The sequence below is a fragment of the Rissa tridactyla genome, chromosome 12 (assembly GCF_028500815.1).
Source record: "Rissa tridactyla isolate bRisTri1 chromosome 12, bRisTri1.patW.cur.20221130, whole genome shotgun sequence".
Classification (NCBI taxonomy): domain Eukaryota; kingdom Metazoa; phylum Chordata; class Aves; order Charadriiformes; family Laridae; genus Rissa; species Rissa tridactyla.
Genome location: NC_071477.1, coordinates 14,366,626 through 14,391,470, shown reverse-complemented (window position 1 = coordinate 14,391,470; position 24,845 = coordinate 14,366,626). Strand labels below are relative to the sequence as shown.

The 24,845-nt window shown below is 53.5% G+C and overlaps 1 protein-coding gene across 2 annotated transcripts in view; it reads right to left on the bottom strand.

Annotated features, from left to right (window-relative positions):
- Positions 1–18,904, bottom strand: part of MYH7B (myosin heavy chain 7B) — a 28,235-nt gene extending 9,331 nt beyond the window's left edge. The window contains exons 1-24 of one of the 2 annotated variants that reach the window (XM_054218021.1): positions 18,900–18,904; positions 17,979–18,134; positions 17,056–17,159; positions 15,266–15,409; positions 15,005–15,161; positions 14,865–14,892; positions 13,686–13,782; positions 12,791–12,814; positions 10,809–10,901; positions 9,948–10,011; positions 9,728–9,826; positions 8,600–8,703; positions 8,190–8,328; positions 7,797–7,915; positions 6,813–6,962; positions 6,298–6,468; positions 5,401–5,580; positions 5,181–5,313; positions 4,606–4,682; positions 3,119–3,206; positions 2,550–2,667; positions 1,808–1,931; positions 1,183–1,319; positions 489–744 (exon numbers count right to left, since the gene is read on the bottom strand). In XM_054218021.1, the coding sequence (XP_054073996.1) occupies positions 489–744; positions 1,183–1,319; positions 1,808–1,931; positions 2,550–2,667; positions 3,119–3,206; positions 4,606–4,682; positions 5,181–5,313; positions 5,401–5,580; positions 6,298–6,468; positions 6,813–6,962; positions 7,797–7,915; positions 8,190–8,328; positions 8,600–8,703; positions 9,728–9,826; positions 9,948–10,011; positions 10,809–10,901; positions 12,791–12,814; positions 13,686–13,782; positions 14,865–14,892; positions 15,005–15,161; positions 15,266–15,409; positions 17,056–17,159; positions 17,979–18,075 (2,703 nt within the window). In that variant the 5' untranslated portion in view covers positions 18,076–18,134; positions 18,900–18,904. Of the gene's footprint in view, positions 1–488; positions 745–1,182; positions 1,320–1,807; positions 1,932–2,549; positions 2,668–3,118; positions 3,207–4,605; positions 4,683–5,180; positions 5,314–5,400; positions 5,581–6,297; positions 6,469–6,812; positions 6,963–7,796; positions 7,916–8,189; positions 8,329–8,599; positions 8,704–9,727; positions 9,827–9,947; positions 10,012–10,808; positions 10,902–12,790; positions 12,815–13,685; positions 13,783–14,864; positions 14,893–15,004; positions 15,162–15,265; positions 15,410–17,055; positions 17,160–17,978; positions 18,135–18,899 lie in introns of those variants that run through there. The other variant, XM_054218022.1, reaches the window with a different exon arrangement.
- Positions 18,905–24,845: the final 5,941 nt, after the last annotated feature.

Genomic DNA, 24,845 nt, shown 5'->3' with positions numbered 1-24,845 from the left:
GAGGTCTCCTTGTAGAAAGGGCAGAGCAAGCCAAGGTGCTCAGGTGTACAAAAAAGACAGCTCCAGCCACTGCCCGTTTTCAAGGGCCATGGGACAACAGTTAACACTAACCAGGGTGAAAGAGCTAACCGCAACTAAATTTTCCAGAGGAAGGAAACACTGGACTGACACTTCCTCCTACAAAAATGGCACAGATTAGCCACAGTTTGGCAAGCAAACACTCCTATCCCTCCCACCCCAATGTGAGGAGATGACCCTTTCCAGAGCCAGGGGAGCATGAATCCCCGTGACAGCCCTGAGATGGCAGGTCTGTGACATTGCTTCAGGTTTGCACCGAGTCTAATACTGCAATTCAAACAGGTAGTGGCAACGAGGGGGTCTCAGAACTACGAGAGGCTGAAGCACGTGATCTAGCACACTCTGCTCCTTCTTCTACCCATGGACTCTGCACTATCTTTACACTTCTAGAGAGAGGGTGAACCACTCACTGCCTGCAGCTGGAGAGCCAGGTCGTTCTTCTCCTGGATCATGGACACCTGCTTCTCTTCCAGCTCCTTTCTCTTAGCCTCGGACTTCTCCAGAGCCTCCTTCAGCTTCTGGAACTCCTCCTTCAGGTTGGACATTTCCTTCTCAGTCTGAGCAGACTTGAGTAAAGGCTTGATCTTGAAGAACAGCTTCATCCAGGACCAGTTCTTGACAGCATTGAAGGCCCGGATGTTCCACTGAATGGTATAGAGGGCTTCCCTGGAGGGATACAAGCACAGCACCATCATGGGTGTTGATTCCCCAACTCCCATCCTCACTGCAGCAGAGACCTGGCTTTTGCAGGCCTGGACATGACTCTGTTCTCCACCAGGAGGGCAAATGGCAGTATGTTGAATGAATGGCACATTGTCTGCACGCTGTAGTGGCCCTAGTGGGATGGGTGGTGCGGTCTGTGTGCCAGGTCCCCTCACTACAACCCTCTGAATCTTCCAGAGCAAACCAAAGGTTCCCCACACCTAGAAACACTGACCCTCCCTACCAGGCCCATGTCAGAGTTCTTACAGATCTGCCTCCATCCCCTCACGACAGGGCTTTACCCAACTACTGCCAGCCATAGGCAACCCCCAGAGGTCAAACCCACTGAAACATGTAGAAAGAACAAGGAGAGAAAAGTTCTGCCTCCCCCCACAACTCTACCTCCTGCTGATGATCTTCTGATACTCAATGCGCATGAGGTGCCCACGGATTCTGGCCTGCAGCATGGTCAGGATCTTGGCCAGACGCTCATCTCGCATCTCCTCCAGCAAACCCAGCAAACCAGCCTTGAAAAATACCTGCAGGCAAGAGAGTGAGGACAGAGTCAACACCAGAGAAGACAGAGGGCTCAGCGGTAACATGACCTGTCAGGCAGACATGTGGCCCTAAGCAGCGTTACACGGAGCAGTGAGGGCTACACACTGCAGGTTTAGGTGCCCTCCCTGCATGGGCACAAATCCCCGCTCTGCACTGGTCGGAGATGCACCCACGCGAGGCTGGGCATCAAATCTCCCTGCACTGCACACATCCCCTCGCACCCCCCAGCGGGGACTAGCTGCTGTGTTGGGTGGTATGAGATCAGGCAGCAGTGACCTTCTGCTCAGACCTGTTTCTTCCCAACCTGTTTCTTCCTCTGCCCTCCTCAATCCCTTTGAGGGATACACTCAACCTGCAGAGCACAGGGCTTCAGCAGGGCTGTGGCCAGGCAGAGAGTACGGAAAGCAAACTGGGATTGCCGACAGGAGGGGCAATGTCTCTCTCCCTGTGACCAGCTGCCTGGTCTCACCTTGGTATGACCAAACTTGTACTGCGAGTGGTCCAGCTCCAGGGAGCTCAGCAGCTTCTCTGTGGCCTTTCTGCTGTCCACAAATTTGTCATCTGGAATGGCTGCTGGATTCAGGATACGGTAGCTGCAGGGACAATGCAGAGGGAGGATATGCAAAAGAACCTCAGCACAGAGTTGATGGCTCCATCGTCATCCCTGTACCCCAGTCATGCCAGTTCCCCTTGGAAGCACGTTGCTGCAGCACAGGTTGGAGCCATGTATGAACCAGGAGCTCCAGGGTGAGGTATGGGCACTTCTGCAGAGCAGACACCAGGGAACCCTGCCAGATCTTAGTCCCTGAACACAAGGAAGACTGTGGCGGAGGAGGACGCTGGCCTCACCATGCCTGGTAAGGCCCAGGCCAAGCAGGGTGAATGGAGCCAGCCTGGAGAATCCCAAGGGCAGAGAGAAATCCGAGCCAAGATTGGAGGACTTGAGCCTTGCCACCATCCACCTGCACCAGCCTTGCATTCAGTATCTCAAACCTCACCAGCCCTGCTGTTTCATCATGTCTGGCACCAAACTATCCATGTCTGGCACCACAGATCCAGCAGCAGAGCTATCCCGAACTGTGCACTCACTGGGCATATTGTGGTGGTTCAGACCAGCCCTGCACAAGCTGGGGAGCAGGTCAGAGCCAGGGCAAGTCTGTCTCCCTTCAGAACATGTAGGGGTTGCTGGGCAAGGAAGAAAAGGGAGTTACCGCTGCTTGAAGTCTGCATAGAGGATCCTGTTGGGGAATCCCTTACGGCAGATGCGGATACCTTCAAGGACACCGTTACACCGCAGCTGGTGCAGTACCAGGAAGGCATCCATGGCTCCTATAGGGTGAGAAAAAGGTAGAGCACTCAGCCCAAGAGGACAGGGGAAATGGAGCTGCAGCATGGGCCTGAACTCTGGAAACAGCCCATGGTTTTGAACATGGGTGTTAACCTGCCCTGCAGACCTGCGCTGAGCACCAGTGTTGCAGCCTGGGCCCCAGACGGTGGAAGTCGGCCTGTGCATCCGTGCCTGCTGTTATACACGAGTGCAAGGCAGCCCAACCATCAATGCACAGCCAAACTGAAAGCCTGGCAAAACTCATTCTCCCCAGTAAAGGAGACTGGCGCTGGTCACAGGGGTTTCCACACTGAGATGGGCCAGGTCTCAGCAGCAGCAAAACTGCCGCAAGGAAAGGGCTGGGGAGAAGGTGGGTGCAAGAGTCCCTGCCAGCTCCCACCCGTGGATGTCACCCAAGGGAACTGCCAGGGTGCAGTCTCAGTCCATGCATACCTGGGGTCTTTGTCTCATTTGGGATGATGCAGCGGACAAAGTGGGGCTGAGTGGAGCGCAGGTTGGTCATCAGCTTGTTCAGATTCTCCTGTAGGGCAGACATGGGGGATGAGGCATGAAGCGGCAGCTCTGGTCCCCTACAACAATTCTCTCCAGCCCCTTTCCTCCCTCAGGTAGGAGAGAGCGGACACTGAGAGCCCCTTCCCACTCTTCATGAGAGAGGGGGAATTTCCTTCTGCTTGGCTGCTCCCTGTGCAGCCCCGTAGCAGGACCACTGCCTTCTGCCAAGGTAGGAGCAACGACAGAGGGGACTGGGCCAGCAGACTTGCCAAGTGGCATCTGCAGGTTTTGCTATGCCAGAGAGGTGGCAGATGCTTCCTGAGGATTTGTAGGTAAAGTTTTGCTGCAGGGGATCAGCCACAGTGCCATCTCACTGGGGTCTCCCTGTACCCCAGCAGTGCTGCCCATGCCCTTCGGCTCTGACGGGGGGCCCTGCTTATCCAGCCTGGGCCTCCTTTTCTCTCCATGGCAGGGCTCAAGCCAAGACACAGCCCTGCCTTTTCTTGTGGGAAAGGCATCTGCACCCTCGATCTTTCCAGGCTGCCTTCCCCGGCTGGTACAGGCTCAGCCTGTCCAGGACCAGCTCAGGGAAGGGAATGCCTTCCCACAGCTCCATGTCATCATGGGGCAACTTCTCGCTGCAGACACCTTTCCCCAGGGCCTGTGACTGTCCATGAGGAAGAAAGTCACGCATCTTCCTGCACAGGGGCTCTGACAAAAGTGCTGCCTTCTTTGAGCAGCCCGTCACCACAAGGCTGTCATGGCAGGACACAGCTTTGGGCTCACACACCCCTCTGTTCTCTTTTCCAGTTGCTTAAGCTCTGGGGTGCACAAATGACTCCTCTGGTGCGCGTGGGAATTAGGGTGTGTGTTATCCTGAGCTGTCAAATAGCTCAGGTCACCTCCCTGGACAGGACAGCAGAGACCTGCCAGCTTAGAGACCTGTAGGATCCTCCTCCATTTTCTTCTGCCCAAAGGCTGTCCTTCCCGCCGACAAGAATGAGGAGAGAAGTAGCACAGACTTAAAGTGATGTTCATGTAATACATTATCTAAACATCACTACAAGTCTTAACTGCCGCTCTCTCAAAGGCGAAGGAGCTGCTGAGCAGCGCAAGCATCACGTGGGCAGAAGCAGCGCAAACCCCAGCTCAAAGGGAGCCATCGCTCTCCCAGCCTGGAGCCTTGTGTCCCTCTCTAGCAGCTTGGGACCAGGGCCGGGACTCTGTCGAGCACAGGTCCCTTCCCAGGGATGAGAGGGTGTTAGGAGCTTTTGCCTAGTGGCGGTCCTTCAGGAGCCCTGGTGGTCCTTCAGGCCCCAGGAACTCAACTACAAGATACCCCAGAATCTTGGCAGGGAAGTGGGACTGATACTGGGACTCTCTGAGCATGCTTCCCTCAAGGCCATGGATGAGGGTCTGGCTCTTACCTTGTGCAGCTGCGACACTGTTTGGAAAGAAGCTGCCTTTTTGCGTTTCTCCTTGGTCCCTGGCTTGTGAGGTTCCTCTGTTGGGTTGAAATATTGATTAATTACATCAGCAAAGCATCTGCTTGGCTTGGAGGACTCAGGAGCACCCTCAAACACCCCTGAAATGCCCACAGCACCTGTTCTCTGTAAAGCAGAGTGCCCTGCTGCAGAGCAAAGCCGCAGACCACCAAAAACATCTCCCACAGCATCCCAACTCTGTGTGTTGCTCCTCAGCTCTTGGTAAGAGGAGACCCCTTCCATGTTCCAGGTCACAGGGCCACTAGGACAGCTCTACAGCATCGCAAATGCTCAGCCTGATCCTGAGCACCCACCTAAAGCCCCTAGGCCAGCACTGCACATCCAGAGTACCCACCTACCCAGGTCAGAGAGACCTTAGGGGACAACGTAGGTCTTCCCTTTGCCCAGGCTGCTAGGTGCAGGAATGCTGCACCAGCAGTTGGGTGTGGGGGTGAGGAGGCTTGGATGCAAAGGGAGGGAGAGTCTGAGGTCAAAAGAAGGGTGAGGTTGTTCCTCACCTGAAGTAGAGCCCACATAGTTCTCATAGAGGGAGGCCAGGAGCTTGTTTTGGGATTTTTGGAAGACGGACACCACTGTCTCATTCAGGGGGTCCTTGTTCTTGTCCAGCCACCCAATGATGTTGTATGGCACCTGTCACCAGAGAAGAGAGGGAAAGGTAAGGACAGCCCTGCAAGGGGGAAGGAGTGAATGCTGTGGAAGAGCTGACAAGGGACGTACCACACCAGCATAGTGCACCAGCTCAAAGTGGGCCTCATATTTCCGTTTTTTATCTGGTCGGGGCTTCTGGAAGTTGGGCGACTTCCCAATGTGGTTGTCATAGAGCTTAGCTTTGAATGACATGTCAGAGGCTTTCGGGAACATGCACTCCTCTTCAAGGATGGACAGGATTCCCAGTGGCTGCAGGGAGAAGGTGGTATAAAGAGGTTTGAGCTCAGTGTTGCCATGTCCCATCCCAGAATGGGGGATTCTCTGTGCCACTGAGCAAGGTGAGACAGGGATTGACTTGGGAGATGCCGTCCTTATTCAGGCAAATGTTGCAGGACATTGACCATGGGGCAAACTATCACTGGTGTATTCCAGGCTGCATCTGACCTCCAGCCAGACACAGTGGGCCTGGCCAGTTCTGCCAGACACGGGGGCTTGCCCAGTTCCATAGGACTGTTGGGAAAGGAAAATCCTCTCCAGTATTCTGACAGGTTTGCTCCTTTCCAAAAAAAAGGTGAGCTTCCTCCATGCAAGGGTGGAAATCTTTTATACAAGCTGCCCTGAATCGGCAAGTACTCAAGTAAGAGACACTGAGGGGCAGAAAATGGGTAGAAAAAAAGGCGTAGAGATCACTGTTCTCTGGAGCAGAAGGTAACCCCAGGTTCTGTGGGTCACCGGTGGGTAGGAACAGAATTTTCATCGTTTCATAAACTCAAAATTTGTGTCAAAAAGGACTCGATGATCCAGAAGCTCTGAGGTCTAAGTGTGGGGAAAACAAAGTTGGGCACTTGCCACTGCCTGGGGAGGGAATAATTTAATTTCTGGTAGCAGAGCACCCCTCACTGTTTCAGTCTTGCAAATAAGCTGCCTACCAGAAGTACCACTCCTATGCCCTGATTCATGCTTTACCTTCTCAATCAGGTCGATGCAAGCCTGCAGGTCCAGGCCAAAGTCAATGAAGACCCATTCGATGCCTTCCTTCTTGTATTCTTCTTGCTCCAGAACAAACATGTGGTGGTTGAAGAACTGTTGCAGCTTCTCATTGGTGAAGTTGATGCACAGCTGCTCAAAGCTGTTGAACTGCAAGAATAAAAGAAACCTGCTTCAGAAGGAGGATCTCCAGATGTGAAGGGATTCACTCTTCTGCTTTGTCTGGATGTGAAGAGTGATCTCTGCTAGGCTCAGCTGGATTGCTCCCAGAACAGGAAGCCAGGAATCATTGGAGATGTGCTCACAGCAATGTTAGAACAGTCCTTGTGATCTGCCTGTTTGCTCCAGATAAATTAATTCAGAGAAGAGTTCTTTTTCTTATCAGGGCCAGCAGTTTCTTGGAGGACATAGAGCTGTCGGACACTAGGGGACTCTCAGTCCTGTCTAGCCACAACATTCCCCCAAGCCCATTGCAGGGGTCCTGCAGAACTTACGTCAAAGATCTCAAAGCCTGCAATGTCCAGTACTCCGATGAAGAACTGTCTGGCCAGCTTGGTGTCTAGGGTCTTGTTGATCCGAGTCACCAGCCACTTGAACATGCGATCATAGGTGGCTTTAGCCAGGGCTCCCACGGCATAGACAACCTGCCAAAGCAAACCATAGAGCAGGTCATGAGCACTTACACTTCTCCCTACTTTTGTAGGAGCTAGAGGCCAAAGAAGAGAGCTCCTCTTGGCACACAAAGGACAGACAGACAGATCCAGGGAGTTCATGGTTACAGTATAGCCTCCAAGATAGTTTTCACATGCTCACAAGTGTGTTCTTGTGTCGCTGGCCTCATCTTAGCCTCCAAGATCTTAGGATACAGATTCAATCTAAAGTGATATTTTCAGAAGCCTTGTGCGTGGCAGAAGCCTACAGCTCACTTTGGATAAGACACCAGCTCCTGCGGTCCTCTTAAGTTTTACTCAAGGACTGGCTTGCACTACTCAGGGCAGGTTGGAGTTCCTGTGATGTGGCTGGAATCTGACAAGATACAGTTTTGGTGCATTTGAGTCTTGCAACTGAGGTGCAACTGAGCAAAGATCAGTTTAGATGAGTTTTAGACGAGTATTTAGATGAGTTTTCTACTTTCCAGAGCTGAACTCTTCATGGGAGCGTGACTGTCTCTGAAGCAGATCCATAGAAACTGGACCCCTTCTGGCTGTGATCTAACCCACATTTCAGAGAAACTGAATTGAACCCCCCACCTTGGTTAATATCCAAAGTTATCTGACAGCTCTGCCACCAACTTCCCCAGCTGCTAAAAGCCAGTAACTTTGGATACATCTTCTCATGCTGCTCTGAGTCTCCTTCTAAACCCAAGAGAGTGAACTGAAGCACCATTTGCCCTGTGCAGAAAACATTATGCAGTGGGCCTGCCTGCGGAGGAGTCACGTTCCAGTGTGAGCAGGAAGCCCATGCCCTGGCACACTCACCTGTTCCACGTTCTGACCTTTGGTCACGTATTCATTGCCCACTTTCACACGAGGATGGAGCAAGCCCTTGATGAGGTCAGCTGAGCTGATTCCCATGAGGTAGGCAGCTTTGTCAGCACCTGTAAACCAGTACAAAGGCATGAGGAGCCAGATCCATCCCTGGAAACATTCAAGGTCAGGTTGGACAGGGCTGTGAGCAACCTGATCTAGTTGAAGATGTCCCTGCAGGAGAGGATGTCCCTCATTGCGGGAGGGCTGGTCTAGATGGCCTTTAAAGGACCCTTCCAACCCAAACTATTCTATGATTCTATGAAGTTATCACAATCTGCCCTTGGAGGAATTTGCATGCCCAGCCCAGGCTGGGCAGATCTAGCAGCATGGAGCTAAACTCACTTTCAGTGCCGTCAGCCTCTGCCTGCTCTTCTCGCTGCTTTTGCTTGAACTTCATGTTGCCAAAGTGCATGATAGCGCCCACTATTTTATAGGAGCCGTATTTCTCATCATTGCTGAAGCCCAAGATGTCCATGGCGTGCTGAGGAGAGACAGAGCAGTATAGATAGAACAAAATCACCACTCTGAGGTTGGTCCTCCCACCACCTCCTGAGGTGCCCTCCCTGTCCCATGGCTCTGGGCAGGGTGCTCTATCTGGTGGGCACCTAGCCAAGGAACCAGAGGGAGCTCACAGCTAATTTAGAGAGAGACACAGAAAAGCCAGGACACATCCCCATGTCTGCCTGCAATGAGGCTGTGCCCTTCCCCAGGCCCCCGCCTCGGGCTGTGCAGTGTGAAGGAAGCACACGTACATCTGTTGCCATGAGTTCCTCGCCGTCATCCAGGTTGTCCACAGTTGTTACACCCTGAGAGCAGAAGTGGTAGTCGTAGGGGTTGAGGGAGAGCAGCAGCATATCTGTTGGGGGGAAGACATGCAGGGCGTGAGGCCAGCCTGACAGAGACAAAGCTGGGGCACAAGGGCAACTCTAGGCCCCAGATGAAGAGGTAAGGCTTCACCGGCCTCAACTAGAGGGCACCAGCCAGTGAGAGAAACAGCCTCTTCAAGCCCAGGCAGGTCCACACATGGGTCCATCTCTTCCATGATGTGCCTCCTGCTTGCTATCTTGGGATATGGCTTGGCTGCAGACTGATTTAGAAGTGGCCATTCATGTCCTTGTGACCACCAGATAAGATTACTGCTCTGCACAGCTCTCCAGACCTGCCTAATAAGGTATTGTTCTCGAGCCAGCAGCAAGCTCAAGAGCCTGCAGCCAAGAGGCTGACCACTCCAGGGGACTGTGCCAGCCATCTTTCCACACTGTGGAAAGGTCTCCTGTGCACTCCGTGTGACCTGGCAGGCAGGGCTGCTTAGAGCACAGGACTGCCCCACTGCAAATTCACGTCAGCTGGGGCTGTCCTGGGGAGTGCATCTGGGATACCAGTGGGTGAATGAGCTGTGCAGCTGTTTTCAAGCTCACCTGAGGCAGGTCATCTCTCTAGGGTGGCTGAAAGAGCTCAGAGGAGGCTGCAAAACACTTCACCTTACCCCAAAATGAATAAATATCCAGCCTTTGCATGCTGAGTCACCATATGAGGAGTCTACGCAAGGCAGCTTTGCAAAGCACGTTCCCACCCTGCAGATAGACCCTTAGTGACCACTCCTCTGTTCCTAGACAGTTGCAGAAAGAGCTTTAGTCTGGCTGCTCAGTCTGTGAGGATAAAGGAGACTGAACTAGATGACCTCTTGAAATCCCTTCCACCCTGAATTATCTGCCAATCCTATGATCCTGTGTAGCTAGCAAAGCATTGCAGGGCAGTACCTGCATGGTGAGCTGGGTTTGCTCATTCCCTGTGGACCCCAAAGCTGACAACAGAGCTCTTTGTGGCTATTTGCAAGCCACCGTGCCATAAAGGCTATGCTGCAGCTTTGGCTGCCTTACCTTGCAGCTCTGGTTTCTTCCCAGAGAGAATCTGGTAGTAGATGTGGTAGCTTCGCTCTTTGGGTTGCTGGAAAATCACTCTTGATTTTTCCAGAAGATCTACAAGCAAATAGGGCAGAGGGGTTAGAGGAGGGCTTGTTCCTTCCTGGAACCGACGCAGCATCGGCACGAACAGGGAGATGAAATCCCTCCCCACCGCAGCTGGCACGCGTCTACTCACAGATGTCGATGTCCGCAGAGGCCAGCTTCCCTGAGGGGCCAAAATGGATCCGGATGAACTTGCCCTGAAAACATGAACAGGGAGCTAAGCACTGGGCTTGGCTACACGGGTACATTCCTGTACAGCTCCAAGGAACTTCTTGTAACTACAAGACACTAGTAATTTCCCACTTCTTAGGCTTCTGCTGATGCCAGGCAAGTTACTGGGCTCTGTGAGGGGGAGGCGGGTGAAGTTGTCTGGCTTGTAATGTGCAGGGAGTCAGAGAGCATAAGGCTTTAAACACTAGGTAGGCAGAAATATCACTCACAGCAGATAAATCCCTGTCCTCAGGCCTGTTCTTAAAGCTAAGCACTTCTGCGGGGCAGTGTGATACTGAGTCTGCCCACAGCCTCCTGCTGTGGGGCGTGCTGAAAAATCTCACCCAGGAGCGTCTCCTTTCCCTCCAAGGCACAAGAACAGGCATCAAAGCCACCTGTGGTTGATGAGCTCTGCATCCCATGGCAGCCCCAGTAAGCCCAGTAAGCCCAGGCTGGGCTTACAAAAAGGATGCTACCGCCTGGAAGGAGCAGGCTTGTCTGTCCAGCATTCCAGGCTGTGCTTACTGGCCCCCCCAGTTTTGGTCCTGTAAGGGACCTCTCTCCATCCACAGGCTGTGACGTCAGGGCGATTCACTCTGACCAGCGTACCATTTACTGATGTAAGAAGAAACTTGGCCCCAGCAGCCCAATCCCACTGGGAAGCAGAGCTAGCTTCCTGCTACGTGCCTTTGCCTCACGTTGTACAAAACCACAATACCACGAGTGATGCATTCAGCTTACATAAACGCAGCCCATTGGCCCTCTGTCTTGCTAAGACACTTACAAAACGCGAGGAGTTGTCATTTCTTATGGTTTTGGCATTGCCAAAAGCTTCCATAGCTGGGTTAGCCTCAATGATTTGATCTTCGAGGGTGCCCTGGAAAACAAAACCAAAGGATGTGTGAGCTCCCACCCAGCCCGAGGGGATCTGTTACCAACAACACAGGGAAACAGAGAGTGGGGGCCCCTGCACCATCTGCCTCCTCTGCACTTTAGTTGTTTCTAAGAGCCTGCTGCTCCTGAGGCATCTCCTTGTCTCATTAGGCAATGCAGCTCAGTTTAGGGGTCAGCAGAGGTGGCTTCTCCTTGCCTAAACCAGTCCCTTTGAAGATCCAGACTACTGTCCTCTCTGCACACAGCAGTCCTTAGCCCCTTTTTTGGCTGCTACAGCATGCAAACCAAGCGCAAGCACACGTTATCACCACAACAGCCTGAAACATTTCAGGCTCTTTGGCTCTGCCAGGCATTTCCTCTTCCACCAAACCAAAGTCTTGGACAATTCACATCACAGCAGATGGCAAAAGAAGAGATCCAGAAAACAGGCTTGATCTACAACTCCCTACACCAACCACACGCGCAGCAGGGTCACAGAGTGATGGCAACACATCACAAGTCCCAGCTGGTGTGATGTGCTGAACTCCCTGGAGCTCTCCTGAGCAAGGCCCAAGATTAATCTTCCCCCAACCTCATTTTTCCACTCATTTTTCATATGCACAGTTCAAAAAGAAAGCGACAGCGTCCACCTAATGCACGCAAAGTAGGACAAGAATTCAAGGAGAGAAGCAAGAGACACATGAAGGACATTGGGGTTTGCCAACAGCAGCAGAGTTTGGTAGCACAGGCACCTGCAGGATTTTTCATGACAGCTTTTGCCCATGCTCTGACACATTACAGTCCATAGGGCTGTCCTTAGGTGGGAAACACCATCTCTGGGCTCTGCCCACCAAGAGTCGCCCTGTCTTTTCAATGTTGGGCCCACAACGGCTCCCCACCTCTGTAGCTCCAGGCGTGTGAAGGGCAAAAGAGACAGGGAGCAGCTATGAATCACAGCTTTACTAACAAACATCACTTGGATATCCTTTGATCTGCTATGTTGAAATTCAGCGTGATCTAAAATTGCCTGGCCTGTGAGATGCCATGGGGGCTGCCCCATGGGCTGCTCTGGGACCCACAGATTCAGCCCACTGACTACCTCACTCTTAGTGAGTTTGCCCAGGTGGTCTGAGACTCTTGTGTTAGTGAGCATCGCCCACCTAGGAGCGTGCATCAGCTCAAGGCTGTCGCTTAGATCTCAGAGAAACTGAGGGCCAAGGATGTACGACTGAGCTGCTGGAACGGCTGAGCCTTTGGGGTGCTGGGAGCACCAGGGACTGAACCGTTGCTGGATTTCCAAAGTCACTCAGTTGTTTCCTTGGAGCTGGGCAAGCACCTCAGAAATGCACCCCAGAGAAGGTCATCAGCTGCCGGCAATGTGGTGGGCTGGGGCAGTTCAGGACTTTGCAGGGGGCGGCATGTCCAGGGATCGTGTGGACCTCTGCCAGTCTGCAGCCAGAGCGGAGTGCTGCCCGTGGCAGAGGCTCTTCTCCTGCCCCTCATCACCCTCAGCTGGGCCTCCAGGCTGCGGGGGGACACTAATTGCTCAGAGGGTGGAGGCTTCACCTTGACTTTGGAAGAGCCCACACCACCCCTAGGCAAACACCGTGCTGGTTAGAAACGAGTGTAGAGTAATGATCCCTTGAAGGACAGGTTGGAATCAGGAAGGCAGAAAGTCACTAAGAGATGAAACGCCAAAGCTTCAAACTATGGGAAGGGAGGAGATACAAAGCCAAGCAGAGAACTAAATGCTGCCCAGGAGCTTGGGGCAGCCCTTTCTCCCAGACCCAAGGCAGGTGCCCCACACAGGCATTCCCCATCACCCCACCGTAGCTCTGCGGTGCAGCAGAACCCTGTCCTCAGTGTTAAAGACTAGGAGTCTACAACACTTACCCCAGTTTTAGTGGCAAGAGTTGCCTAGAGAAAGGAAAGAAAATTGTCTTTAGAAATCCAGAAAAGCCAGGCAAGAACCACAAGAAGCATGGTCAGAAAAGCAGGGCATGACCACTTAGTGCCAAAAAAGGTCCAAGAAAAAAATGGGAGGATTAAACTTCATAAGAGATGCCAAAAAGTTGTTAAATAGATTAGCTCAAGAAAATCAAGAAATGCGTCAAAAAGCAAGAACAGTTAAATCCAAACCCAAAGAAGAGTAAAGAAAATAATGCTGAAGTATTGCTTGTCTGATACCTAAAGCAGCCAGTTTGCTTCTACAAGGGAAAAGCAGGCTGGGGCCTCAACGGATCAAGAAGAAATAAGCAATTGCAAGGGCAGCTCAAAAATAACAGCACCAAAGAAATGCAAGAATCAAAACAAGAGCAAGAAAAGCACAAGGTAGAAAAGGGTCAAAATGAACAAGGGGAGAAAAAAAAAGGAGAAAAGGACGAAAGCAAGGCTTAAAAGAGGCAAGGTGGGAAATGGCAGGTTTACTCCATTCTTTTAATGCTCCTTAAGAAGATCAGTGGGGTGTTGGAGGAGGAAGAGAAGATAAAGAGACCATCTAAAACAGCTCTCCAGGCTGCACAGATTGAGCAGCCACGTAAAAAAAAAAAAAAAATCCATTTCCCCTTGAGCAGAATAATTTCAAGCCTTGCTTGTTCAAAAGTCAGGGAAAAGCCAAGCCCTGGGTGGGTCAGACCAAAACACGCTTCCAAATGCAAAAAAGGTTGGGGGAAGAAAAAAAAAAGGTAAAAAGAAGAAGAAAGGAGGAGGGGGGGAAATAATTAAATAAAAAAAAAAAAAGAAAGAAAGGAAGAAAACAGCAAGAACTTGTTTCAAAAGAGGGTCTTACTAATTTCTTGCCCGGTGTGTCGCCCAAGGCTGCGACAATGGCAAAGTACTGAATGACCCGCTTGGTGTTTACAGTCTTACCAGCACCAGATTCTCCGCTTAGAGTAACAGAAATACACAGATCAAGGGCATGAGGCAAAGAACAGGCAAAACTTCAAACAGAGACCCTGCCGACCTGCCGCCCCACTCGTCGTGCCGGGAGGGAGAAGCGAAGTATCAGCGGGACGGGGAGGCCAGCACTATCAATCCCCTCCAGCCTGGTGGTGTACGTGCTTGCCTTGGGGGCTCCTCTTTGGAGCGAAACCCAGCTCCATCCTCGCTGCGTCCCCCACCCGCAAGCCCAGGCTCTGCCTGTCCCCACGAAGGTGCCGCGGGGGCTCAGCTGCCCGCCGCAGATATGGCGGGAGGTGCCGGCGCCCACCAAGGCCGTCCGGCCCTGGCCCCGGGGCTTCAGCTGTCGGGGATCAGCCAGGATCCATCCTCTCCCAGGGTGGTTTCAGCACGCCCCACTTTCTTTTGCGGGGGTTTGGAGATGGCCATGGCACCGCGCCGGGGCGAACCCTGCCTGGGGGAGCGCGGGGGCTGGCGTGCCCGGCACGGGATGCGGGCGGCCGGCGGGCCCCACTGAGCTCATGCCTATAGTTAGCCGCTCTCCCATTGTAATCCCAGATCACAAAGAGCCGGGAAGGGGGGGGCTGGGGAGCAGAGCCGCTGCCGGACACGCGCCAAGCATCTCTCCACAGCCCCTGCCTTTCCTAATTAGGCTATGGCCGAGGCTAAAAATGGCCGTGGCTCCTGGCGGCGGCGTAGCGTCCTTTAGAGTCCCTTATATAGCCCTTATCTATATGTCACTTGAAATCAACCTGGCCTACACCCTCCCACGTCACCCTCCTCCCCCGCCGCCGCCCCTCCGCCATCTCCCTCTGGCCTTGGCCTCCATCTCTCCTTCCCCCCTCACTCCTCGGAGGATGCTGGCAGGGTCGGGGTGACCCATGGCAGCTGTCGGGGTGCGGGGGAGACAAAGCTTTGTCACCTGGCGCGGTGGCGGCAGGCTGGGCTGGGGGGGAAGGGAGAGGCGGGGACCGACAGCTGCTGGGGCAGGGGGGGGAAGATGGCCGGGGGGTGCCCAGGGGTCCCCCAGGAGCACGGTGTGGGGGTCCTGGCATGCAGGGGCACTTACGTGATGAGCATGGACTGGTTTTCACGGTCTGGAAGAGAAGGAGCAGGCATTAGGCTGGTGCCACCCACCTTAACCCCCTGCCCCAGGAGCCTGGGGATCCCCCCCACCCAAGATGGTGGTCCCCAAGGCAAGGGGCTTACTGCGCAGCATGTCATTGTAGGCGTTGTCGGCGATGGAGTAGATGTGCGGGGGGGCCTCGGAGCGCCGCTTGCCCTTGTAGGCGGCCACCACAGGCGCAGTGTAGACGGGCAGCCACTTGTAGGGGTTGATGGTGACGCAGAAGAGACCCGAGTAGGTCTGCGGGGGGAAAGGGGGCGGATGAGGGATGGGGGGACCCAGCATCCCTTCACCTCCCCACCCCACGGGGTGATCCCCTATCCTCCCTGGTGCCCTCGGCTTACGTAGATCATCCAGTGGGAGTAGCGGCGCTTCAGGTTGTAGAGCACAGAGGCCTCGTTGAGGTGCGTCAGCATGGCCATGTCCTCGATCATGTCAAACTTGGGGGGGTTCATGGGCTGCACTTCATCCTCCTTCACCACCCGCGTCTGCCAGAGGAGGGGGGGACATGTCAGATGGACCCCACCAAACACCCTCTCCCCACAAAAACCTGCCAGTTGGACAGACATACTGACAGCCCCATGCTGGGGACAACCCCAGCCCTGTGCCTGCTGTCCTCCCAAGAGTGTTGCCTTCCATTTTGAGGTGCCAGGCTAGGGGAGTCCCACCAGCACCCCGGCCACAAAGCCCAGCTGGGAAACGCAAGCCCCAAGCCCGTCCCCTCCCCAGGGACACGGGCTGTAGCCAAGCCCGGCAGAGGAGGTCCAAGCTAGGGGGCATCAAGACGTCACCCCACAACATGCTCGACACCCCCATCCTGGGCTCTTCTCACAGCCTGAAACCCAGCTGAAGGCTGTACCCCATCATTTAGAACTGGATTGATTTAATCCCACGAATCCCAGCACTGGGAAACTATTGTGTTACATGTCCAGCCTGAATGGAAGCAGCTGGATTTTGCAAATGGTCTTGTTAATAAAAATTAAACGAAAATTTCAAAGACCTTTTTTTACAGGTGAATATGAAGCGTGTGGTGTTACGGAGTGCCAGACGTTAGAAGAGGGAAGGTGGATGGAAGAATAAGGGTGGGGTTATGTCTCTTGAAACTGTTTCTGCTGGAAATGCTGATCCAGGGAAAGCAGATACAGTTTTAAATTTTGTAAATCCATGACGAATTGTCCAAAAAAAACCCAACAGTTTCAAGAGGGAACAGCAAAAAAAGGTTTGGAAACTACTTTGTTTGCAGAAGCTGAGGATCTTTTAAACATCAAAATAAACTTTTAAAATCGATACCCCCTCCCCAATAAATTTCCTTTTGGCGAGGGAAATTTTTTTTTCTTTTTTTTTTCCCAATTTCAGACAAAAATATTTTCACAACCTCGACACTTTTCCAAGACAATTACATATAATTCTTTCAAATACAGCAGACACAAGCGCTTCCCAGTGCCATGAGGACTAGCTGAGACACAGAAATAACGAAGTCACCCATTTACTCCCTGGTCAGGTCCTTGTTCTTTTTCCCAGTTTTACACCAGTGTAATGATGTTGCAAGGCCACGCGGCTCCCATAGCTAAGTAAAGAATATTAATTAAGCTCATTTGCAGCTATTTGTACTGGATATTATCTTGACAAATCTCAGCCGATGTGCCTCCCTCCCATTGCTGGAAAGCTGGAGCCTCCCCACCAGACGCAGCTGGTCCTACCTCTTTGCCCAGTGCCCGTTCCCCCAACAGCCCCGCTCACTCCGCTGCAAATCCCAGCTAAAATGAGCAGGAATCGGCCAATCGGACCCTTACCTCTTGTTTCGACCTTCAAGATGAGCCGGGCAGCCCTTCCTCCCATGGCCAGGAGCTGTGCTGGGCCAGCCCCACTGTCCCCCTTCCGTCTGTCTCGCACATAAACCGTGTTTGGAAGCAAACACTCCATGGGGGGATGCTGAACCCTTACCGCTCTTGGCAAGTAATTGGCCTACGTGTCCTGACACACTGCGGTGTGTGTCCCCTCGGGGCATGACAGATCACCAAGTGTGGAAGGTTATCAGCAAGAGCTTGGCTACTTTCAGATGTAGTCTTGTCACACATATCCCCCCTCCGCACACGCTTGCTAGCCCTTGGAAAAGGAAAGATATTTTGCTTACTTCTTTATTTTTAGTTTCCACAGTGACTTTGCCACCAGAGCTTTCTTTGATTTCCACTTCAATATAAGCTTCTTTCTCATCTGGGATCCAAGCTCGCTTCTTTCCTGGAGGAGAAAGGGAAGGGAAGGGAAGGGAAGGGAAGGGAAGGGAAGGGAAGGGAAGGGAAGGGAAGGGAAGGGAAGGGAAGGGAAGGGAAGGGAAGGGAAGGGAAGGGAAGGGAAGGGAAGGGAAGGGAAGGGAGAAAAAACAGGTTGAAATGTAGGGAAGCATTTGAAATTGTCAACTTGAAAGCCACGTGAATGCAGTCCAGTAACATGGAAGGACAGTCATTATTCCTTCCTATGCTCTTGGTCATAGGAGCTGGGATTTCTTTGCCTTTTTCATGTTTGGCAGCTGTTTATTTTGCCAGCACCAACTTTTAGTCTGACAGAATTCTGCTGCTTCACACATGCGCGCACTCAGACTGCCGTGAAAAAAGGACGGCGAGAGCAAGCAAAACTCTCCATGTCTGCTGAGCCAAGAGGATCAAGGCTGAGCACGAGCCGGGCCCTGGAGCACAGGGAGTCACGGTACAGCGGTCTGGCAGGGACAGAGCAGGAGGGCTGCAGGGCGAGCTCTGTACAGCTCCAAAACTAAACGGAGCTGGAGAAAGGTTTGCCATCCGTCCCTCAGCCCATCTCTCTCAGCTCCTCAGGGTTTGGGGAAATGAAGGATCACCTCCTCCTGCACCTCAGAAGACAAGAGGACAGTCAAAAATCTGCTTTTCCTACTTCTGAGGTCTTCCTGTCCTCCAGGGTGGTGGGGGCAATTCTGCAGCACACAGGTACCAGCACTGGGAAAGGGACGGGGATGCTCTCCAAAGAGAGCCATGGCCAAGGGGCTGGCTTGGAGCACACACACGGGGCTGTGCCTCGGGGTCTTACCATCGAACGGAATTGTCTGAAGCTTCAGCTGCTCTGTGTAGCTTTTCCGGAGGTACTCAGCAGCCTCCCCAAACTCGGTCATGTCCAGCATAGACATCTTGCCCGGCTGGAAGAAGACTTGGCAGCAGTGAAGAAAGAGTGAAAAGCACCTGAATGCTGGAAGGAGGGAAGGGACAAGGAGTCAGTGCATGGGGAAAGCACCCGCCGCTGGGCTGCTAACCAAGAGCACCACCGTCATCAAACGCGCTTTTAATTTTAGAGAGCGAGAGAAGACACTGACAACAATACTAGCTAATAATTACTATAATAACAAGACAATTACTGAACACTTTCCCTTCTGCTGCTATCAGCCCGTCACTGCAAGTCCCAGCTGGGTAAGCCAGCATCGCTTTGGTGTCAAAATCCACATTTGCATTTTAGGCATCACCAGAGATCATCAACGACACTCGTTTTCTTGATAAACTCAGCTAAAACCTATTTCAGCTCTACAGACCTGTTGGAGCCCTGGTGCCCTGCACAAAATCTCTGCAAAGACCCAGGTCCATTTTGCAGAGCAATATTGCAGGATGACAAAAGCAAGACTGGAGGTATTATCCCTGGGAAGATCTCTTCTAGAAGACCACCGTGACAGCTGCTTGGAAAAGCGCTTTTATGAGAGTGCTTTCTAATATCCATCTAATGCGGTATCACACAGCAGAGCTCCAAAACGCCGCAGTGATCACGAACGTGACCAGTGCTGGTGGCTAGCAACGTGGCAAAGCGCGCGGACCTTAGCAAAAATGCTCTTGATCCAGGTCTGTCCCACCCTCCCAGGTACCGCCAGAGTCAGCCCCTGTCCTCCGGGAACATCCACCCTGCAGAGGTGAAGCGGGTTAGTAGCAGAGGACAAGCGTGCACACAGACATGCTCTTTATTACTAACCTTGGTGATAGGACTGAGTGGCTGTGTGCGTGCAGCAAAGCCCCTTTTTATTGTGTCTGTCAAGGTCAGAGTGGGAAAAGATATGTCAGAAATTCCCATGTGTCATGTCCACACAGCTCCATTGGTGCTGCTGTCCCACTGCCCGGAGAGACACAAAAGGCAAACTTCGCTTTTATCTCTCTGCAAATGCAGCCTGGTTATTTTTATTCCTGTATTGTCAGGCGAGTACAAAGGCAGAGTGAGAGACTCCAGCCCGGGGAGGCAGCGCAACTCTCCAGGCTTGTCCGTGCTGCCTGCTCTGGCGGGCAGCGGAGGAATGAGAGCTTCGCCATTTCCTCCTGCACCTGAGCAATCGGTCCTCCTGCTTCTTCCCTGCATCCCGCCAGGAGAGCTGCTGCCTGGCGGGATGTGTGCAGCCGCTGGCTTGGCGAGCTGGAGCATCCCAACCTCTCGCTCAGCTCCTGGTTCAGCCTCTCCCCAGCCAGGCTGCTTGGGAGCCAGGCACCAGAGAAGGACATTGGGGCTCAGTCTCTGCTACCCCATTGTCTTCTTCTCAAAAGGCTTGGCTTGTTTCCCGAGGCACACCAGCTACTACCCATTTAACACCAACCACCGCAAACACCAGAATTTACTTTTCTGGTTATATGCATGAAACTCAACAGTTTTGTCAGAGGCGCCTGACGCTCCCCTGAGCTGTAGTGGCCCGAGGGCAGCCCCCCGGGGCAGGCACGTTGCTGGGCAGGGGGGCTCGAGCCCCCTGCTCTGCCTTTGGCAAACTCTGCCCAGCAGTAACCCCCCAGGTCCTGCTCCTGGAGCTCACTCACCTCGGCGTGGGAGCTTCATTCACGTTGGGGCCAGATTCAAAATCTCTCAACAGAGAGGTTGTTGGGTTTCCTCCACATCGTTTTTACCCGGGCAGCACCCAAAGACACTGGGTACGAGGTGGTGAGCATACCTCCATCCTGGCAGCACCATCACGGAATGCCCACGATGGGAATGGGACCCAGCAGCCCCATGGCCATGCCACGGGGATTTCTGTGCCAGGCTCAAGGAAAAGCCATTTCAGTTGCTGGCATCCAAAACGCAGTGAGGTTTCTACCCTCTGGGCTGGTCTTGTTGCTGCAACCACGAAGGACGTTTATTCCTGCCCACCAAGCGCTCCGCTCCTCTCTTTGCCTTGGCTTTGGTGCATTTAAAAAGCAAAACAGGGCTGGATGGTTTTTTGCCCCCCATCTCCTCTCTGCAGCGTTGCTCTGCCCCTTCCTGGACAAAAAGCCACCCCACATCCCCTATGGGAGCACTCGTGGGCTGCTTGGATTCAACGCAGACTCATGTGAAACGACCCGCAGCTGCCTCTGGAGCTGGAAATCAACCTAACTAGAGCTGGGCAACTTAGGACCCCCACACGCCTGTGCAGGAAGGGGCAGCATCTGGCCCCCCTAGGTGGTCTCGATAGATGCATCCCCCATCCTCGGCCAGGATCCAAAACCGCCTCTTGGCTCCCCAGTCATGTGGTCATGTCCTGGAGACATAAAAATTAGAAATAACCCCAAAAAGGTGATACTGGAGAACTAGGGCCCATAGCTGCAGGGTTTTGCCATTCCCCTTCAGTACCCCTCACACTCCAAAGTAACTTGGGGTTGTATCCTCCTGACAGTAGGGGAAACTGAGGCACGGGGTGATGAAGGATTAGCTGCACAGTGCTGTACCCAGGCTGGACGTGGTGTGGCCTCCGCCATGGCCAAAATAGCAGCACTGGAAGCTGCTTATGGCATGTGGCTTCAGCCTGGGCACACAGCCCAGGTTGCAGAGATTTTTGCAGCCCCGGAACCTGCCCCGGTCCTAAGCCAGGCACTGGAGGGGGTGTTCTGCTGAAGACCCAGCCGTGGTCAGTCCTTCCATCCAGCACACAGGTGTGGTTTGCTGCTACACCCTGGGAGTTTGGATTCCCAGTGCCATCTCCTCCACATTGCCCTGACAGGCGGGTCCTCTGCCCTCCCACCCTGCTTTGGAGTGAAGTCAGGGAGATTCATCGGATGGAGGAGGACTCCAGACCTGTCCCCTGTGGCTTGAGCCCCAGCAGAGAGGATGGCTGGGTTCAGGGGTCCGTTGATGTTGCTTTCATTGGCTGTGGGGTGTAATGTAATGGCTTTGCACGGTGCCAGTATTCCCCATGAATTAAAATGCTCCCGTGGAGGGGAGCCTGTAGCATGAACAAGGTTACTTTGAGCACAGCAGGATAAAATGGGGTGCAAGCCCCCATCTCCATGTCGCATGTGGGCACTCTTGCACCAGGCTGGTGTTCAGAAGCTCAGGTCCTCATTGGGATTTGGCAGCTGCTGGTGCGGAGGTGGATTCCACAGATGTGTCTACTGCAGCTCCCCTGGGGAGACCATCAGGGGGACACCACTCCTGAGATCCCTCTTGACCATGGTGTGACAGAGGTGCTCAACCTTGCCAAGATGGCAGAGTTTCGGTGTCCTGAAGAGCCACAGGCACTGGTGGAGCACAGGTCCTTCTGAGGTTATGCTGGTGGTCTTCTGCCCCTCTGCCCTGGGCTCGGAGTCAGGTTTCCACCCACACCCTAGAGGACCCTTTGGCAGGTCCGGTGCCAAGTACCTTTGCCACAAGCACCCCAGCAGTGGGACGAGCTCTCGGCCCAGACCTACCAGCTGGTCCAGCCTCACACATTCTTCTCAGGGCATGTACTCGCCCCACGCTCTGCTCACCCCCTCCCCTGCCTTATCTTTAAAGCGATTTTATTTTCGGAGATTCCTTCTGCAGTTCCTTCTGTTCGCCCTAGTTTCTTTCCCTCTTTGAAGAGGTTCCAGCAGGGTCCATCAAAGGCCAAGCAGATCTGTAGAAGGGGAAATGTGGAATGGTCGCTCCCGCAGCTGCTGAAGTGCACTTCCACTGGGTTCGGGCGTTTTCGGCGTTGGCGTTTGTGATGTGGTTTTTCAGGGTGGTAGGAAGCTCATCCTCATATTGCTGGCAAAGCCTGAGCTGCGCCCTGCTCAGACAGGTGTGATGGGGCATCATCAGTGGGGCAGTGGTCACAGAGGGCTCCTATGGACCTCCCACAAAATCCCAGGGCACAATGAAGAGCCCACAGCTCTAGCTTGAGCAGAGGGGAGTTTGGTTTATGTGGCTGTTGCCCAAAGCAAACAGTCTGCCCGAATGTCCCAACAGCCCTGCAGGACCAACCTCAGCAGTGGAAGCATCTACCCTGACCATTGAGGCACCCGCATTTTTCCCCCTGTAGCTCTATGCTTGATGTTGGTGTCCCATAATATGATGGAAGAGGATGGGGCTCCTCAGCCATGCCCCCAAGGGCTGGACAAGCCTCTTCCCACGGGACAGGACACCACCAGCACCACCAGTGGCAGCACAGCTGCGCCTTCAGTGAGCATTTTGTGGTCAGACCAGCTCCTACCCAGTCCTGGAGGGCCAGGAGGGTGCCAGGGGCTCAGCTGACCTCTCTGGTGAAATCCCCCGGCAGCTCCCCGACCCCAGGAGGAATGTTTCCCATTAGCAGGCTCCGATAAGTGGCAGGAAGGAGAATTACTCTACGTGTCGGGCAGTTTGCTAGAGGTTTCCACACTTAACATATCACCGCTATCAGCTCCCTGAAATGCACTGGAGGGGAGTGCGAAGGCGGCTGATTAGATAAAGACAATCTACGGAGGGGCTATTTCAGGCATATTTCCATCGAGCGAGAATGTCTGCTTGCAGCGAGACAGGCGGAGGTGACAGGCCAGCGCTGCCAGTCCGACAGCGTCCCTCTGGCTCAGCCTGGCCATGCAAGGCTCCCTCCAAAGCAAACCCCAAAATCCCCAAACCTTTTTCCCCCCAGGGTGAGAGAGATGGCAGCCACCCAGCACAGCTTTCCATGCACCCCTCAGCAGCAGGAGAGGGGTGCAGCAGCGATGCTGCTGCAGGGACCCCAAAGGGCAGGTGCTCCAATGGGTCTTGGGATGGTACAAGCCCTGGATCCCCTCATCTTACAGCTCCCTGGGTACTTCCCAACATGAGTGTTCTGCTGACAGGACATCCCACCCCAGGGACAGTGTCGGTCCCCCTGCCCTGAGCTGGCTGTTCTTCGATCGGGAGTGAGGTGCTGCTTCTATGAACCTTCAGGAACATTCCTGAAGCTGCTGGTGCCACAAATGCCTCCATGGAGTGGGACACAGCTCACTGTAGCATGAGGTTGGGCAGCATTGGCATGCTGGTGGCTGAGCCTCTGGGCACCATGCCTTACACTGCATTCAAGGAGTCTCCAAAATGAATATCAGATTGAGAAAGTACCTGGAAGAGACATGATGTGAGAAATTACTGGCCAGAATTAGCAAGCAAGGTGCTGGGAAGGTCACACACAGGCACGGAGACAGCAAGATCACCTGGAGAATGGTAAAATTGGAGAGTTTTCATTTGTTCGCTTTGAATTTACCAGATCTGAGGTTCTAGCGGTTTTCTTCTCTAGTGGGATTGACACCATAAAGCATCTGTTTAAGAATGAAGGCTGTACTGAACACTGCAAAAATCACATGAATGCTTGAGCCTTCAGTGAAGATGCTTGAGGTTTTGGCAACGCACTTCAAAACAATGAGAGAAAAGAGAATCTTGCCCCGTTCATTTGAATACTTAATAGCACCTTAATTACAGCGGGCCTGCCAGGGCAGACCCTGGCACACAGCAGCTGTTGGAAATCATGGCCAAGAGCTGCCTCGGAAGCTGCGAGGGAGGCACAGAGCCGGAGCAGAAGCAGAGCCGGGACACAGTTCTGCCAGTCCACGGGGAGGATCTGCCCCTGCAGTGCCCAAACTGTTCTGGTCTTGCATCAGTTTTCATCTGCTCTGAGATCTGGGAGCACAAGGGTGGGTGGTGTCCTGCACACACAACGAGCCCACACAACCAGCCACTTGCAGAGTGTCGGTCCATGGGGCAATCCTATCATAGCCCCCTGCTCCCTTCACTCCTCATTCACCTTCTCCTTTGCTCCATGGGAAACTAGAGTAGGGTCACGTTGATGAGATAAGCTAATGGAAGTGGCTGCATTGGGCTGGGGTGTGCTGCTTGGCTTTAGCAGTTGTTTCCTTGGCCTGGTGAAGGCCATGGCTCTGCTCTCCTGGCCCGTTGACCCATCCTTCTGCTCACTGCGAGCTCAGACACTGCTTGGCTTGTCCTCCCCAATGCGCTTGGTCATCAAGCTTCACACTAGATTGAGCTCAGCCACCTCATGGCAAGGGACAACTGTTCAAGACGGAGTGGCAACAAGAGTGGGAGTTGCTCATGGGATCTGGTAGGCTTGGACCTTCCTTAAGACTGGGTGTCACGTAGGAGGGATCAATATTCTTACATGTCCTCACATCACAGCAGGAGACCTTCCCACATCACTGTGGCCCATCAGACACCAGGAAACGTCTGATTTCCAGTCTCTAGTCTGGTTATGTCCTGGTGGGATGCCATCTTGCAGACAGCGGCTTTCCCCTACAAGATGTCCCCTGCCCTGAAGCAAGGTTCTGCTCCATGGCATTACCAAGGATTACCTTGAGCATCCCAGGAGGGCAGCTGAGCTGGACACACACACACAGGTAGTTTGTTGACTGGTGGATGAAATAAACCTCCCTAAAAGCTCCCCTGGGAAGCAAGTCCTAGTGTTGGTGGGACTCTGCTGGGTCCTGGGGGACCAGCTGCTGGGTCCATGCATGGCCAGGGCAGCTGTGGCTGTGGCTGCAGGGACCTGCTCCCCACCAGCAGAAGGGGATCGGCATCCATGGCTGGTCCCCACCTCGGTGCCACAGAAGCTCGGGCACGGCTTGAGGAAGCGAAAGTGCAGCCAAAGGCAGGTTCAGCGCAGCAGCTTCGTTTTCCACCAGCCGGTCCCGCTGCCTCTCCCACAGCCTGGCTCGCTGCTATTTATACCTCGCTCCATGGCCACTTCACGGT